Source organism: Gigantopelta aegis, chromosome 8 (assembly GCF_016097555.1).
Source record: "Gigantopelta aegis isolate Gae_Host chromosome 8, Gae_host_genome, whole genome shotgun sequence".
In the NCBI taxonomy this organism is placed as follows: domain Eukaryota; kingdom Metazoa; phylum Mollusca; class Gastropoda; order Neomphalida; family Peltospiridae; genus Gigantopelta; species Gigantopelta aegis.
The window spans coordinates 33486797-33504716 of NC_054706.1; the positions used below are offsets into that span (position 1 = coordinate 33486797).

At 37.6% G+C, this 17920-nt stretch overlaps 1 protein-coding gene across 1 annotated transcript; it reads right to left on the reverse strand.

Annotated features, from left to right (window-relative positions):
* Positions 1-1107: 1107 nt before the first annotated feature.
* LOC121379625 lies at positions 1108-17045 on the reverse strand. The gene is made up of 8 exons (XM_041508273.1): positions 16664-17045; positions 14259-14472; positions 14078-14081; positions 13426-13502; positions 9289-9477; positions 2446-2524; positions 1782-1971; positions 1108-1512 (listed from the first exon to the last, which is right to left on the reverse strand). Exons 1-8 carry the CDS (start codon positions 17014-17016, stop codon positions 1383-1385), a joined length of 1236 nt encoding a protein of 411 aa, XP_041364207.1. The 5' UTR covers positions 17017-17045; the 3' UTR covers positions 1108-1382.
* Positions 17046-17920: the final 875 nt, after the last annotated feature.

Consider the following 17920-nt stretch of genomic DNA (forward strand, 5'->3'; position numbering starts at 1 on the left):
GGAACACGAATCCTAGATGTTACAGAAAAATCAACAGCCATTCATGAGATTTTAGACAGACACTCTCAGTGTGAGGTTTAGTTTTTCTGTTACATTTGGAGCCGACGAAGGGTCTGGGTGGCTTCACTTGAGGGTGGACTAGGTAGTAGTGTTGGTATATAAAGTGATCTTACTGACAGCACTGTATAACTATTAAAGGGACAGTCCTGAGTTTACAACCATTGTAAAATGTTTTCGACCAATAGAGGCTTTTCGATGACGTAACATACAAATTAAATACATATTCGTATTTAAATTATCAGTGTCTGTATTTACAAGGTGCTTGTTGTTGTCCTAATGCTTGTAGTAGCCCAGACTGGAATTTTACCTCCCAGTAATCTTGTACGTATGAAAAAATATATATCACGAATTAAAGTAAAATTTGAGTGCTACAAACATTAGTATACGACCGCAAACGCATTCAATATACAGACACTGATATTCTAAACAAGAAAATGTATTTAGTATGAAATAGTAGTCGCCAACAAGGCTCGCAAACATCTTACAATGGCTGGAAACTCAGGACTGTCTCTTCAATGTGTCTGTTCGTTGCAACTTTAATCGTTAACACATTAAACATGAATTGCTGGGCTCTTTTCACCAAGCTTACTTATTTCACTTTAGGGATATGGGGATATGGGGCTAATCATCCCCAGGATCTGGCACTTTCTCTACTCTCTAAATATTTACATCCATTAATTCTGAAGGGTGTTTTTGTTTTCTTTAACGACACCACTAGAGCACATTGATATATTAATCATTGGCTATTGGATGTCAAACATTTGGTAATTCTGACTCGTAGTCAATAGAGGAAACCTGCTACATTTTCTTAATGCAGCAAGGGATCTTTTATATGCACTTTCCCACAGACAGGAAAGCACATACCACGGCCTTTGACCAGTTGTGGTGCACTGGTTGGGATGAGAACGGATCACTGAGGTGGTTCCATCCTGCAGCGCAAGCACCTCAAGCGAGCGCTCAACCGACTGAGCTAAACCCCGCCTCCCCCCCCCCCCCCTCCCCCATTAATTCTGAACGACAAAACCGTAATACATGATCAGTGCCGAATACTAGTATCTGCACAATGCAGAGTCGAATAGGCATTTGGTAAAATAGTGGTTGATTTCATGAACCTCTATTAGTGCCTCGTCTATAGGACAGCCACTCCCGAGGAGATCCTTTACTGGGTATCTTATCCCTCTTGTACCCCTACAAAGAGGACTGCCACACCCATACTAGTTTACTAAATCAAAACTAGCACGGGACAGAGCTCATTAGAATTAAATATTGCAGAAAGCAATAATAGTATATGCTTGTATTAAGCCACACATAATTAATACTTATTATGCTGAACCTGCCTGATCAAAGTCTGTTGCCTTTGCCCACTGAAAGAGGGCAAACTGGAAGAAACCAAAAATACCACCAGCAACGATTAGGACTCCATACATCAAGCCAAAATATTCGTTAGGGAATCTGTACAATGAAGAGAATATTAATGTGCAAAGATTTATTCAAAATAATAACATTCTGAAACAACATGGTGTAAGGTAAATAGTATCTAACGGTCGCTCGTGTAGTATTCCCCGTAATGTGGTTGGAACAGAGGGAAAAAACCCACAATCGGTTTACTGAAGTCGACTGATCCTTCAAATAAGCTACAACATGTCCACATAAATTTATATAATAAAGACATGTTTTTAATGTTTAAATTCAGAAATAGAAACACATTCCGAATCACTCACATTTCGCTGATAAAGGCAGCCGCCATTGCATAGAGGAATGATCGGAATATCGTCAGTGTGATGAAGGTCAAATAAAGGATTTCCTCCACCGGGATCAGGGCGAGGACAGAGAGAACACTGGCTAGAACAACGGCTAACGTCAGAGGCAAGACAGAAGGCATCAGCTGCCGACATTTCTCGGATCGTTTGTCTGAAATAATAGTTAAAGGGGAAATCTCAATTACATAATGACCCAAAATTACTTTTTTATTTTTCTTGTGCAATGTAAATTTTATACCTTGAATTACATGTTCACACCAAAAAATATATCCAAATAATTTCATTTACTACTATTTATAAATTTATTTTATTATCAAATCTAATAAGGCTGACTGCTATTATAATGGTCCTGCGATGAAATTTTGGAATGTAATTTTATATTTTTCGGGTTCTCGGCAGTTCACGAATGCAGTTTATGAATGCAGTTTCGAATACACGGTTAGTGACTCATATTAGCTTGGAGCTGGTACCGAGATACGAATCCAGCACCTGCCAGCTTTGACCACTGTGCCATCGATGCCAATTGGCTGTAATGACTCCAACAAGCTGCTTCTGTGTACAATCGTTCAAGCTGCAATATACCGCTAACACTTAGTCGTAGGCTACTATGGTTTTTTAAACTTACTTTTGAATACAAAATACCAACAAGTGGTGATGTTATGATACTGCCCAGCATCAAGTAAAGTGAGATGTTGGTGTAGAAACTCACTGAAATAATGAAAAAGATTTTTTTACCTAAAGGTCTCTCTCTCTCTCTCTCTCTCTCTCTCTCTCTCTCTCTCTCTCTCTCTCTCTCTCTCTCTCTCTCTCTCTCTCTCTCTCTCTCTCTCTCTCTCTGTCACTGTTTGTCTCGTTCTGTGTGCATGTGTGTATGTACATGTATATGTGGAAAGGAGGAATAAAGGAACTAAGACACATGGGGGTAAATACTGCTTTACTGTTAGCATACCTTACATTTATGTTATGGAGCTGAGATAGAAACCTCTAATGTCTTTCTAAACATCTCATATCGCCTGTGACAACATTATTAAAGCTTTGCGATGACAAGAGAGGTTGCTACAAAGTTTAGTACCTTGGTTCTTGTCTCCATCGAGGATGTTGTTAATCCATGGATTGAGAGAGCTGAAGTAGTAGTAGAGGGCGTATACTACCAAATCAAATCCCATAGACGACAATAGTAACATATGCGGCTAAAACTCCTACCTGCAACGTATCAACCGACATAAACGCCACGGATATAAATACTACCACCCCTTACACTTAAAGTGAATCAGAAAAAAATGGGGTTCAAGCTGCTCGTTTCTGAGATAACGGGTAGCGTCTATGACTACCCTAGTTTCGCACAAAATTCGAGTACTTTTTTTTACAGGTACCCCATACATGTTTCAAGCACAAGGCTACTTCACACATTGGTACTAGATGAAATAAAATTGCACATTTATTTTACCCAGATGAAACTATTATTTTTTACAACCAACACACTCACATTTATAACCAATCACAGGACTTCTGGTGTTCACTTCTCTATCAAAAGTTGGGTGCACCTCGAGCTTTGACCCAGCCGGAAGTTATTTGGTATAGTACTACCTAGAAGCGCAGCTGTAGAATGCACAGCCAGAAGACGTGTAGCAGATAAGCACGGGACATCATACAACTCTTTAGTGTACGTTTGCCGGTATCTTTCTCATTGCTTGTATTCTCTAAATTAAACCAAAAAATATAATAATAATAATAATAATAATAATAATAATAATAAACAAATGAAATGAAAGTACATTGTAAAACGTGACTTCTGACATGTCTAGAAATGAATGTAAATTTGAACACAAGTGATCCTTGACATATGAATGAAATCAGATCATATTCCCACTCCAGGCTGAAGATCATCATTAATAGATTTGACACGGGCCAACATGATTTTGTGTTTAGGTGGCTTTTTGTTATGAACAGTCATGCCAAAATTGTATTACAACTTGTTAAATCACTATAAAGTCAGTCACCATCGTTTAGATTTGTTGAATAAAAGGGTAAGCTGGACATGTGGCAACATTAGCTTTGATTAATTTTTTTAATATCCTAATAAAGAATTCCCAGAAAACCGTAAGTATATGCAATTCGTTGGACGTATAGCTTAAATGTGTCATTATAAGAGTGGTATGTGTACACAATCAATGCTGACAATCTGGAAAAGGGTTTCATCCTGCATCAGATGTGTTCTGGGCCTGTGCTTATGAAACTCGACAGTCTTAGACACAAATCTTCAATGACTTTAGGTGCATTGTGTTGCCATTCTATGAGAATCTTAATATCCATCATAATATTATAATGTACCTGAAATGCTATTAATTATAATGAGGTACGAAATTTCATGGGGTTGTTTATGGAGATCTTAATCGTAAAATTTAATGTGTGATTTAAACAATATCATCATATCAGTTGTACAGAAAACATTATCTTCTAATATGAAGTGCTAAAAAAAAAATCAAAATTTAAATTATACTTATAAAGTTATGATGATTGAAAAAAGTAATTGAAGTAATGTTTATAAGATCCATAGTTATAAAAATGTAAACATATCTCGCGAACAAAATTCAGAACATTTTACAAGCACACCATACACCACTAGCTTAATATTGGCACAAAAAACCCGTATCATTTTAACATTCATTTTAAGGTTCAAGAACGCTCCTCGGCTATCTGGGCTGTTTGTGAAGGATAATGAGTTCATAGTTCGTTGTTGGTGGTTTGCGAGAGAGAAGTCAATGTAGCTTAATATTGGCTGTTGGTGACCAAAAAAAAACCCATATCATTTTAACATTCATTTTAAAGTTCAAACACATTCATTAGCTATCTGGGCTGTTTGTTAAGAATTTTTGTGTGTGGGGGGGATGGGGGGGGGTGGGTGATGGGGGGTATGAACCCAAATGTATGTAAACGGAAAGCATTTATAAATGTTTAAAAATATAAAACCAACAACATGCAAAGCATCATAATTTAGAAATATAAATCACAATTATGTAAAACAAACCCCCCAAAACCTTTCCAAGTTCCAAGTACAGTCTGACACATTGACACGTGTTACTTTTTTTTTTTTACTAAGGAAAACATTAAAAAAAAACTTTGTTTCATCATCTGAATACGAATATGGCACTTTTCTTATTGTTTCCATTTTGTAGTCTGCTTGTCCTGTCCCAACAAGACAATAAATTCATGTAGCTAAGCTTAATATGTTTTGCACTTATTTTTAAATCAACAAATAGGAAACAACAGGAATGTCTGTTTAAAGAGCCTCCGCAGATCCTATAGTATAGGTACTTTAGTACTTAGTATTTGACATACATGTATGGTATTTTTGGCACTTGGACTAGTAAGAAAAGAAATTTGCAGCTTTTACACAGCCAAACATCTATCAAATGTACACAAAATACTATTAAAATAATATTTGGGTGGAGGGGGTGTTATTGGGTTATTGTTCCTTTTCTTTCCTTATTTATAAATCTTTAAAAAAAAAAAGTGGAAATGACTCTGGCAAACTGGTAAAAAAAAGGGCTAAACCACATCATTTTGATGTTATGAAAATATAACATTATAATTTATATAGTATACTATTACTGGAATCATATATATAGATGTGGTGAGGTGGTGTGGTGTGTGTGTGGGGGGATTGTGTGCAAACAAATATAATATATGTATATCCTACCAGTAATATGAATATATAAAATTGGGGGTCAAACTATGTGGGGGTTTTCAGATGGGGTACTTTAAGTTTCTTGTTTGTTTTGTAATTAGATTTGTTTCGAGGTTTTTTGGGTTTATTGTTGGCAAACGTTTGGGGTTGGTGGTTTTTGTTTGCATTTTTTGTTTCAAATAAAACATTTCAATTTTTGCATTTATGTTTTAGCTAATAAAAAATGGTACGATGTCCACGTATGTAATGTTCGGACATATAATATGTAACGTCTTCGAACCTGACGTCATTTCCAAAGGGACATTCCTGAGTTTGCTGCTCTTTTTATGATGAATATCAACTAACAGAGACTTTTTAAAGATTGTAATTACATTTCAAAAATATTTTGTATTAAGCTATATTGAGCTTATGATCGTTCTAAGATTTATACTAGGTTAAATTTTCTCTTATTTCCTAAAAACGTATGTACGAAATCATTTGATCACAAAATCCAGTTTTGTTTTCTTACAAATATTACGACGACCAGAAACACATTGTGATATACTGACACTGATAAACGTAAACAAGAAAATTTATTCAATATGTAAGTTTAATCGTAGAAATATTTTATTAGTCGGAAACATCTTACAATAATACAAACTCAGTTGAATGTTTCCCTTTAATTCACTATGACATTGACATTCCTTCATAGCTTTTAAACCGTCACAATTTTATAATTGAGATTAATACTGGTGTTCCCCTATGGTTTTTTAAAAAATTAAATATAGTAAATTGTCATTGCCATTTCATAATTAAAATTGAATATCGTTGGATCGACACCTCAGTGCTCGAGAAAGTGTTCGCTTTTCGGGTGTTCGACCGTAACCATTCGGTCAACATCGGATATTTCCGTAACATAAGTTAGAAAGTTGAATTAGATAGGTCACTGTCAGGACGTTTCGGCCCCAGGTGATGTCGGCCCCTAATGCAATATACGGCGATCTAGTGTTCGTGTATACAGATACCATGCTAGTAACACCGGTAATAACATAAATAAAAATAAATTTGTAACATTAATTTGTCGAATTCAACTTGCATTAATTATGCGCGCGAAATAAAAATACATACAACAGGCCTACATACTTATTATACACCGTGACATTTTACACACATACACACAGAAACAGTGTACGTCATCGCGTTCATGTTAGAATATCATGATACAATATCTTTTAAAAAAATAAGTTCTATAAAACTTACGTTTAATGTTTAGACTTTCATAATTTGTATATCAACGTTTTAACATTGTTTCACTAACGATTCAAGTGGTAGAAAGTGATACAAGATCGAGATTTTGTTTTAACCCACGATGCTATCACAAACAGCTTCAGGAACTGTGGTAAGGTGTGTTTTTGCTGTTTCTTTTAAATGCTAGAACACTGAGATTTGTGTCCAGGACATTTTGGTTGAACTTTAATCAGGATATAAGCACGAAAATAAAGTTGAACTGAACTGAACTAGAACATGTCTTTATGATGCTACTTTCAATTTACCTACCGGCCTCAGTGGCGCAGTGGTTAATGCCATGGGTCTCCAGGCTGGTGGGTACTGGGTTCGGATCGCCCCAGTCGAGGAATTAATGTTTTAATCCAGATACCGACTCCAAACCTGGGTGTTAGTGCTCGCATGAAAACATTATTTGTGATCGTACTTACGTTTCTGTACACATGTAAACCCTTGTGGTTCCAATTCTAGCCACATGGAAAGCACCCCTATTATGGGTGGGGTCTACATGGAAATATTTTAAGTAGGACGAAAACATTTTATTTATCATTTATTCAATTGTACTTACACAATGCTGTGAATGCCTTTCAGTTCATTTTCATTTTTGGATTATCAAAGCTAAATACAGTTTTGGTTGGTTGGCTCTTATTTATGGATTCAAACACTCTGGATATTATTTTCCATTAGCAAAAATAATACTAAGTATTAATCACAAAAAGAGAGAAAGCAAATAAAAAAAGAAAGAGATACCAGTCATGAAATTACAATACTTACGATAAAATTTAATAACAAAACACAAGTGACTGAATACTTTGATGTTTTTAAAACAACCACTTAAACCGGGGCCGAAACGACTAGATTACAGGGGCCGAAACGTTTGGGCCAATGTGTAGCGGGGCGTATCTATTCTCGCAAAAATTAGATGGCATATTATTCGAATCCGGGTCGTTTCGACCTCACAAACCATTCCGAACTCTGCGTTGTTACGCCCTTAGTCCTATTCACCCAGGGTTGGTTCGCCCTAAATCTCATGGGTACCAATTGATGGTTCAGTTTAACCTCAGCTGAGTATGTAGTACCGGTATATTTAATAAGAAACCACAGCACATCAGTAGCATGCAGTGTGACTTCATAAATTAATTATTAATGTGAATACATTGTCTATATATTATCTAAGGCCTGTACGTATTTCATGTATATGGCTTGAGTAAATGATACTGGAAATAAACAAAATTATAATATTATTTTTATCTGTAAATATAAACACGCAATGTGTGGCATCTAAAAATCAATGGATACAGAACAAATCAATGAATAAATGTACTTTATTAACAAAATAAAAATTAGTGCGAATCGAAACATGGGGCGAAACGACTCGGTTAGAGGTACGAATCAACCCTGGTCAAAACGACTCGGGTGAACTAGTAATAAAGGCGAAACGACCTGTTACCATATTATTTTGTTAACTGCAAACTTAAACATTTCATCAATGTGTTATATAACAAAATATCAGAGTGAAAGGATTTATTAGAAATTACTCCTGTGATGCAGAAAGCCCTTGCTGAAGTGATGATAGCTGAGTACCTCGCCCCTGGTTTCATTGAAAACTGGTCTGGTAGACGTGTTCAGACGCCGAGGCCAATTGTTTGACTGGTATCACGCTTCATCGAAAAGGCACCTTGACACTAGCTGTACTTGAAAGACTTTTACCGATAGCTGCTGGCTGAATACACGACATGACAGGTATGGCAAAGAAAGGATCGCTTGGCTAGTGTTGCGATTATCCGATCCATCTATAACTCGTTCCGCCTAAATTATTATAATCCAAAGGTTGTAATAACCAACTGCGCAAACGCGGCAATTGTTGGTCCTTTTCGGTGGTTTTCCATTTGATATTTGATGTATCACCAGTTCGAGGGAAATATAGCTAATAACACAGACGGGACCGATAATTTAGTTTGAGCGAAGCCTTATAGTCGAGTCTGGACGTATTCGACCCATCATCAGTTAATATAAGGGTTTACCGACACAAAACTCGGGACTTCGTTTTTGGTTCGAGCGTTGCGGTGTGATCGACCCTTCCGAGGTCGAGCCAACGAGATTGAGGCACATACAGGGATAATGAAAGCTATATAATTTGAATAAATAAATAACACTACTTTCTTATCAAATTTGTACAGGTTTTTTAAGAAACACCCCCCCCCCCCCCACCACCACCACCACCACCACAAAAAAACCCACAAAAAACTACACACACAAAAAGATTAATACTTTGTTACTCTGAAAACCAAGACTTTGAACATAACCAGATGATGTCATGAGATGTAGAGTAACCCCACTGAAGACAACGTTGTCAACAATCTTGACACTGGCCTCGATCGGTGGTGTCATGGTTAAGCCCGTACCGCCTCCCATCCAGAGCGAGTTTTAACAACTCGGTGGGTAGGCATAAGACACGTACACCCTCTTCTCTATCACTAAACCACTAACAACTAATATAACTCACTGTGCTGGACAGACAGCCCAGATAGCTACGGTGTGTGTGCCCAGGACACCGTGCTTGAACCATAATTGGATATAAGCACGAAAATAAGTTGAACTGAATGAAATAACCTTGACGATAAGTTGAACGGCCGCTGAACAGTCGAAGGCGCCACATAACAATCCTACCACCGTAGAACTACCAGTCGTGAACAGGATGGAAATCTGAACGAAAAACAAATACGAAATACGTACATATATTATATACAAGATGGACTGTTTTCTTATGCATAGACTTAGATTAAATTATTTCGCGTTGGTAAGGAGTAAGCAGTGTTCTAGTTAGGATTTTGATGGGGCAGGGCGCTAATTTAATTGTAGGGAATTTTTTACACGAAAATCTTATTTTTGAGACAAGTACTGGATATAATCGAATGTTTTTACATTCATAAATATCCTATATGTAGAAATATATATGCTGGTTTTAATTTACAAAACGTTTTTGGAGGGAGGGTGGCAATCAATTTCTAAACCCAAATATATTATTGTGAATGCTTGATAAAACAGTACATTCATCGCCGTATGCAGTATTATTGTACTAATGTACTAAATACAAACACTATTAAAAAAAATCTCGTTCCAGCCAGTGCAACACGACTAGTATGTGCCGTGGTATGTGCTATCCTGTCTGTGGGATGGTGTATATAAACGATCCTTTGCTACTAAAGGAAAAAGTAGCAGGTTTTTCTCTAAGACTAAATTTCAAAATTACCAAATCTTTCGCATCCAATAGCCGATTATTAATAAATCAATATGCTCCAGTGGTGTCGTTAAATAAAATAAAACTTTAACTATTAAAATGTTTTACAAAAGGTTGGATCAACTAAAAAATCCTATTCTTTTTTCTATTATATATAGTATTTATACCATTTAATATAATGCCCAAATGTAATTTAAAATAAATAAATTAAATAATTAAAACAAATCAACAAATGAAAAAAAGAGAATGATTAGAAAAAAAAGAAAAAAAATAATAATAATAATAAAATAAAAAAAAGGATATATTTGTAACAAGTTGCTCACTGCATTTAAAAATGGCTGTTATTACATGTCAAGGTCTAGATAGATTTCATTAAGTAGCTTTTGCAGACATGCTTTTAACAAAACACAGTTATGCCTACATAGACCAAATAACCAGTGTTGCTAGTTTACTCTGTGCCATATTATAAAGATGCAATCAATGTGTCATTGATAAGGACTACTGACATCCGTTAAAACTATATGTATCTTGGTCTGGGTATTTGCAAAGGCAAAAATTACTTTAAAACATTTACGTTCTGTCGAAGTTATCATGATGGTCTACTTTAAACTAGGTGTTTGCTAGGTTGTGTGTGGTTATGTGCGTGACGGCGCGAGGATTACTTCGCATTCAAGCTTTGTAAGACTGCCTGTCCGCTCGTCTGCAGTCATATCGACTAACAATAGAAAAGAAAAAACATACCACGTTACTGCTATCGGCTTTCACAACTGTGGCCTAACAATGTATTGTCAAACGTTTTTTAGTTAGAAATTCAGACTCGTAACAACACTGTACACGCTTTGAGAGGAAAGCAAGATTTTGTATTTTTATTTGACGATGATAGCTAGAACACTGAAGTAAGGGACAAGGTGTAGTAATCAGGTTTGTTTGTTTGTTTTTGTTTGTTTTTGTGTTTTATGGGGTTCAGGAGAATTTAATAAGAAATGTTTTAGCCCAATTCAAGTTCCATTTAGCCAAACAGAAATATAGCGGTACATTTATGAAGGACACAGTTACCTGAATACATGTTACAAACTCTGACACAGCACATTACATTATATAAATAAAGTAGAGGGTCTTTGGCAACATGCTACAGCTATGTATTTATACGCAGGAAAAGATAATAACAAGTTGATGATTTAGAGTAGGGTTTTTTTCTGTGAACACCACAACTGAGAACTCCGTGATATTTGCTGGGTTTGATTCCATATTCGTTGTTAACACGATAAAGCCGATGACTCAATGTGTGCTCCACAACTGGTGTAACAAAGGCCGTGGTATGTACTACCCTGTCTGTGGGATGGTGCATATAAAAGATCCCTTGCTGCTAATCGAAAACAGTAGCTCGTGAAGTGGCAACAGCGGATTTCCTCTCTCAATATCTGTGTCGTCCTTAACCATAAGACTGACGCCATATAACCGTAAATAAAATGTGTTGAGTGCGTCGTTAAATAAAACATTTCCTTTCCAATGTGATTGGCATATCATATCTATTTATATCCAACAAAAATAGCTCAAGGAATACATATTCATAACTTATGATACGCAAGCGTTCTATGATCATATTGAATAAGTAAGATCATAGGCTTCTTTAGTTGTAACTTTATTTTCATATACTGTATGCAAGCCCTGCAATTAAAAAAATGTTTACAGAAAAAACCCACACCCAAATCGAATATCGTACATGGAAAAAACGTGCGGTGGAGAATTACAATATCCAATGCAAACTCTGCGGCAATCTCTACGGCCTTGACGATTGCCGTCATCAATTGCAGGGTTGAAATTAACGGACTAATAATACGACTATGTCAGGTTAATATCATAGGACGGGGGAGCCGGTCGAGACCGGCACCTGTGCCCATGACAGGCGTGCGCTAAAACAGCTTGCTCTAATTGTGCATGTTAAGCCTTATGACCTGACCTGACCTTACATCATGTCGCAAGTGATATATGCAGCCCAATTCCGTAACATTGTCAATATGTTTATTGATGGAAAACAAATGCCAGTAGTTTTAGCAGCGTGTGTTTTCAGTATCAACTGATACACTGCGGGTGAGGATTTAGCCCTCCACAGCCAACCTCCGTTTTTTGCCAATGTGATAATGTTTACCTTTGTATAGAATGAGGAGTATTGTTTATTAATGTGACCGAACTATATATCACGTTTATGTTATAACTCCGCCATATAAAAACTCGTAGATTACGTTTATGTTACAAACCCCCAATTTAAAAACTCATAGATTACGTTTATGATACAAACCCCCTATTTAAAAACAAATCATAGATCCAGGTCTGCATAATAGGGACACCCATGAACAGAGTTTTGTTTTTGTTTTGTTGCTGTTGTAAATATTATGCTGGGATGAATTGAATCAGCTCTTTGCATAATAACCTGCTCATGTTAAAAGCAAGTTATTATGATGATTTTGACCTAGACCTACAAAACACGTATTTTTTGTTGTCCCGTTGCCTAGTCTTTTTTGAACAGATACATACATAATATTTAGGGTAAGACAAACTCCCCGTCCCAACCACTGAACCACGACTAGTAGGCTACATCAACAGTCGTGATATATATATATATATATATATATATATATATATATATATATATATATATTGCCAAGGATGAAAAATCCCTCGTTTATTTGTTGCTAGGAGCACTAGCTCAATGGCCATGCCCCCCCCACCCCCACCCCCCCCCAATCACCATCTTTTCTATTTTCCAGTCGTCCCATAACACGAATCAAAGACAGTGTGATTGCCCCCCCCCCCCAATGTCCGTGACCACACCCTATCCCACCCCACAATAAAAAAAGCCCCTAGATATGCCAACAGGGGTGCTTACTATGTATGGCGGCAACGGGTTTCCTCTCTTAACAAAATAGAGAAATACCCATATGTTAGACAACAAATGATCTAAGTTTAAAATGTGCTCAACTGGCGTGATTGCAAGGGGGGTGAGGGGTGGGGGGTCAGGTGAGCATGACTTTTACCCACTAGAACCATGACTCGACAGTCTAGATCCCCCCTCCCCCCCCCCCTCCCGCGGACGCCCCTGGTGCCGAGTATCTTTAAAGAAATCATTAGTTTTAAGCTTTCTTTTCCCTCGCAGTTCCGTAATATCTATCAATGCGTTTCTGTATGACCTAGATTGGAAATAATAATAAATCCAAGAATGGCGGCTTACAGAAAATAACCTCAACTGGGTGAGGATCTATTCTAAATGTTTTAATTAATATATACATGGTATTAAATATATACCCGAGATTGCAAAATAACACAGTTAACAGGACAGTTTCTATTTTTGTGTTGAGGAATGGTGCCGAGTATTGGGAGTCTAACAAGGCGGGTGATACGATTGCTTCGCATACCTGTGTATTTGTGAATAGCCAGGGAATACCTGCTGCTCCAACCAGTGAAAGTCCTGGGAATATTAACCATGGTAGATCTGAAATAACGAGAAATCCAAGTATCAAGGTTGGGGGTATTTTTTTTATTTTTTTTTTATTTTGTGTGTGTGTGTGTGGGGGGGGGGTTGCCACACCTAGGATGCTATCTATTTATATACCACTGAGACTCTCTATACATCTACAATAAATAATATACTAGATGTAACCCGTGGTATCCACGGGAAAGTTTGAATGGGGTATATTGGCCTTTCCCAACAAATATGATCATCGTGTAGATAGCCAACCCTCATTAGCCGAGATCGTGTATACAGCCACTTCTTTGTTAAGCAACATACATGGCGACCTCCAGTACGGTTGTATTTATGGAATTCATCTTTGTACCCAATATTTAGAACAATATGTGCAAGGTAGTCGACTGGACCTGGGCGAAGAAAAGATATTTGCGAAGTCCGGCATTGGGTAAGTATAAAGAAGGCGGTGGGCAGAACAAATCAAAAAAGAAGAAGCGGTCAGTTTATTGTTAAAAAGGACTTGCTCATTATATTATAGATAACATAGATTATATCATAGATAATTGTTAGACTAGGAATTATCGAAGTCAAGAAATGGTCACAAAGCTTCATTGTCACAGTCATTGATTACTGTATATAAGTTCTCGTTATTTACACATACTAGTACTTTTATATTATTTGTGACACCTGTAGTGGCGTAGCGTGGGTTGCAAGCGCCCGGGGCAAGGCAAGTATTGCGCCCCCTAACCAATGGACCGTTAGCACTCCCCGAGTCCCTTTCACCTGTCCAAAATTTTGTGCCCGGGGCAACGGCCCCGGTGGCCCCGCCCACGTTATACCCCTGAAAACACTTGGAGTGCTATAAGAGAAACTTTCTGCCACCATGGCACTGGTAGAATCCCCAATATCACTAAAAATAATTCTGACGTACACATACTCTCTTAACTTACCGACACTGACGAAAGCTACCATCAAGCAACCAGCAACAAATGCCAACCTGTTAAAGACGGTTATAAATTTATCAACATTGAATAAGAAAACCTAAAACACGTAATACGCCCCCATCCACCCCCGCCCCACGCCAGCCCTATCTCGATTCTGCTTAATGTTCAGCCACGATGTGCTTTTGTTAATGGCATGTTCTTACTGTGCGACTTGTAGAAACGGCTTATAGAATGTAATATTGTCAGAAACGCTAAATCGTAATGATTTTAGTTAGACCATGCAAATAGTGTAAGTCGAAAAGTATGAAAAAGAGAGGTTTACTAATCACCTGCTAAGTCGTTAAAACGAAGCGATCTTAGTGCTAAGATCACCTTAAGTGCTGAAGGTAGCTATGCACTTAAGGTAATCTTAGCATTCATTTCGACTTATTTTCGTGCTTATATTCAATTAAGGTTTAAGCACGCTGTCCTGGGTACACACCTCAGCTATCTGAGCTGTCTGTCCAGGGCAGTGGATTAGTTGTTAGTGGTTATATTACTGGTTAATGAGAAAGAAGAGGGTGTAGTGGCCTTACCCTCTGAGCCGGTACCGAGCTGCGAACTATGTACCTACCAACCTTACGCCCAATGGCTTAACCACGACACCACCGAGGCCGGTGATCTTAGCATTAAGATCGCTTCAGAAAAAGAGGGCCCTGATCGGGCAGTTAAAACATGTGTATATTAATTAGTTTAAGCACTATCGGCTGCTAATATGCCTGAAGTCCGAAGAGACGTAGAAAGTGTGGTTCTTTCTACGTCCGAATATTGTTACATACCCTATATTTACCTGGTATTCAAAACTAGTGGCGCCATGTTTCAAGCGTTTCTCAACCGAAATAGTGCAACAAATGGACACACAAACCAAAAATGTATAACCTACCGCACTCACACTAAATCCCGATTGAAGTACTTGCATCTTTATTAACAAAATAAATCTTACAACGACAACATAAAACATTTGCCCGCCATTTTAAATTTGCTAAATAGACGAAAGCAACTCTCCCTGCAAATAAAGAAAAGTAATTGACTTGATGTGCGCCCTGCACTATGTCTACATATATAATTAAATTACTGTAATGTATTGATGCAAACGTATTAAAATAACAATTTCAATTTAGTTGCTCCAGAAAGTAGTTATTACATTTTTACATTATTGATGGATATCACATAAGAGTTACCAAAACCAATAATGTACACACACACACACACACACACACACACACACACGCACCACACAACACTACACGCAGACAGACACACACACACACACACCACACTACACGCAGACAGACAGACGCACACACACACACACACACACACCACCACAACCACCACGACACCACACGCACACACCTCTAGAATATTTGAACTTTTATTTTAAGTTCCAAAATAGGGCAATAGATTAAATAATTTTGTTCCTAAAATAACTTACAAAGTTTGGTATTTTGATATTCAAACTGGGAATCCTTGCAAAAAACAGACATCATCGGCCCTGTAGGAAAGGATATCTGAAAGGGGACGAGCTTTCAAGAGGTGGGCGAATTTGGAAAATTAGCAATGTTTAAGATGATAAAGATTACCGTTTTAATGTTGATACAATAGGATAAAAAAGTAATAAAACATACTTCAACTCTTACTGTGACATCTGCAGGCGCAGAATTAGGCGGCGACCCAAAAGCCCCGCCTCCCCACTTGGGTTTGTTTTTTGTTTTTGGTGGGGGGGGGGGGGGGGGGGGGGGGGGCATGTAATTACTTTTCACTTTGTATAAAGTAAGGTGTTTTGGTTATCAAAGCCAATGAAAAATGTGACATTAACCTTATGGTCCCACCCTAGCCGTGTAAGAGAGATAGACGGATATTTGGACAGTTATGACGCTCATTACCGTTAGAGTACTAGGGCTAGGTCCCACTCCTATTAAACAAATCCTAGTGCCGTGCCTGGTTCAAGTGAATTCATTATCAGTAGACTAATGGCAGAAACGAAATATATAAACCGACTCTCTCTCTCTCTCTCTCTCTCTCTCTCTCTCTCTCTCTCTCTCTCTCTCTCTCTCTCTCTCTCTCTCTCTCTCTCTCTCTCACACACACACACACACACACACACATGCATACATATACTATCGGTATATAAACATGGCTCCTAATTTTGCTATTGGGCGCCTAAAAAATAAATATATAAACGTATGTTCAGTTATAACTTACGAAGCACAAATGCGAGTGACTCTCGTTCCAAACTTGTAGTTGATGTGTCCCATGACGGCGCTTCCCACACACGAGAAGAACGACGCCACCGTGAACACCAGCGACAGCATCGAGTCCTGCTCTTTACACCCTTTCCCTTTGACGTCACCGCCGATCGTTGGGGTCAGGTTCGTCGCAGTAACAGGAGTCGTCGTCGTCGTGGACATGGTCTTGCTGTAGGTGCAGTTGTCGGTGCATTCGCAGAGGTCGGCGTAGATGCCCTCGTCTTTGAGGACGAAGACGAGGGAGCCCCAGCCGTAGATGAGACCGCTGAAGAGCAGGTTTTCGATGACCCCCCACACCACGTACAGCATTCGCAGGCGAGGGTTCGCCGTCAGGTTAATGCCCATGATGTGCTACTGGCAAAAGCAAAAGAAAAGAAAAAAGAAAAGAAAGAAGGAAATTAAATTAATTTTTAATACTTCAATTGAGTAAAATTATCTGTCAGGTTAATGTCCATGATGTGTTGCTGGCAAGCAGGAAAAATAAATATATATTTCTAATGGTTCTATTGAGTAAAATGTATCTATATTTCTCAACAGTCGAGGGTTCGCCATCGGGTTGAAGGGACATTCCCGAGTTTACTGCATTGTAAGATGTTTCCGACTAATAAAATATTTCTACGATTAAACTTACATATTAAATATATTTTCTTGTTTAGAATATCAGGAAATAAAATAAAATTTAGGAAATAAAATGAAATTTACGTTAGTACAAATATTAGAAAAGTCTCTGTTAGTTGATGACATCTTAAAAATTGCAGTAAACTCAGGAATGTCCCTTTAACAGAAACCAAAGAAGAATGTTCAGCATTATGAAACACTATCTACCTGAAACACCTTCACTGCTCCGAATAAAACTTAGTGTACTTGTGAAGCATACCCTCCCATCTGAAATATATACAGAAAACATAGTTGTCATAGGATTAGAGCAGGTCGAGGTAATTATGTATATACAAATTGTAGAAATTGCTTTGAGTGTTCCCCATGTTTGTTAAATTGAACAATAAAATGGGTATAGTATGAAATGGAAGTCGAATTCAAAATTAAACTATTGATATTACAATGCTCACTATCTCTTAATATGAAGATTAGTCCAACGAAGAAATATAGTACATGAAATATATATTCCATGTGTTTTAAACGTTAAAGACAAAAAGGAAAATCAATGTAAAAACTCTATCATTACATGCACATCTTCCAACACTTAAGTATTTTA

Bases quoted from the DNA above. Each gene is read 5' to 3' on its own strand.
- LOC121379625 (XM_041508273.1), bottom strand. From the start codon at position 17,016: ATGCTGTACGTGGTGTGGGGGGTCATCGAAAACCTGCTCTTCAGCGGT. The intron at 1,972-2,445 runs GTAAGTTTAAAA...CTATTATTTCAG, and splicing joins TTGGTATTTTGTATTCAAAA to ACAAACGATCCGAGAAATGT. The intron at 1,513-1,781 runs GTGAGTGATTCG...TTCATTGTACAG, and splicing joins GCTGCCTTTATCAGCGAAAT to ATTCCCTAACGAATATTTTG.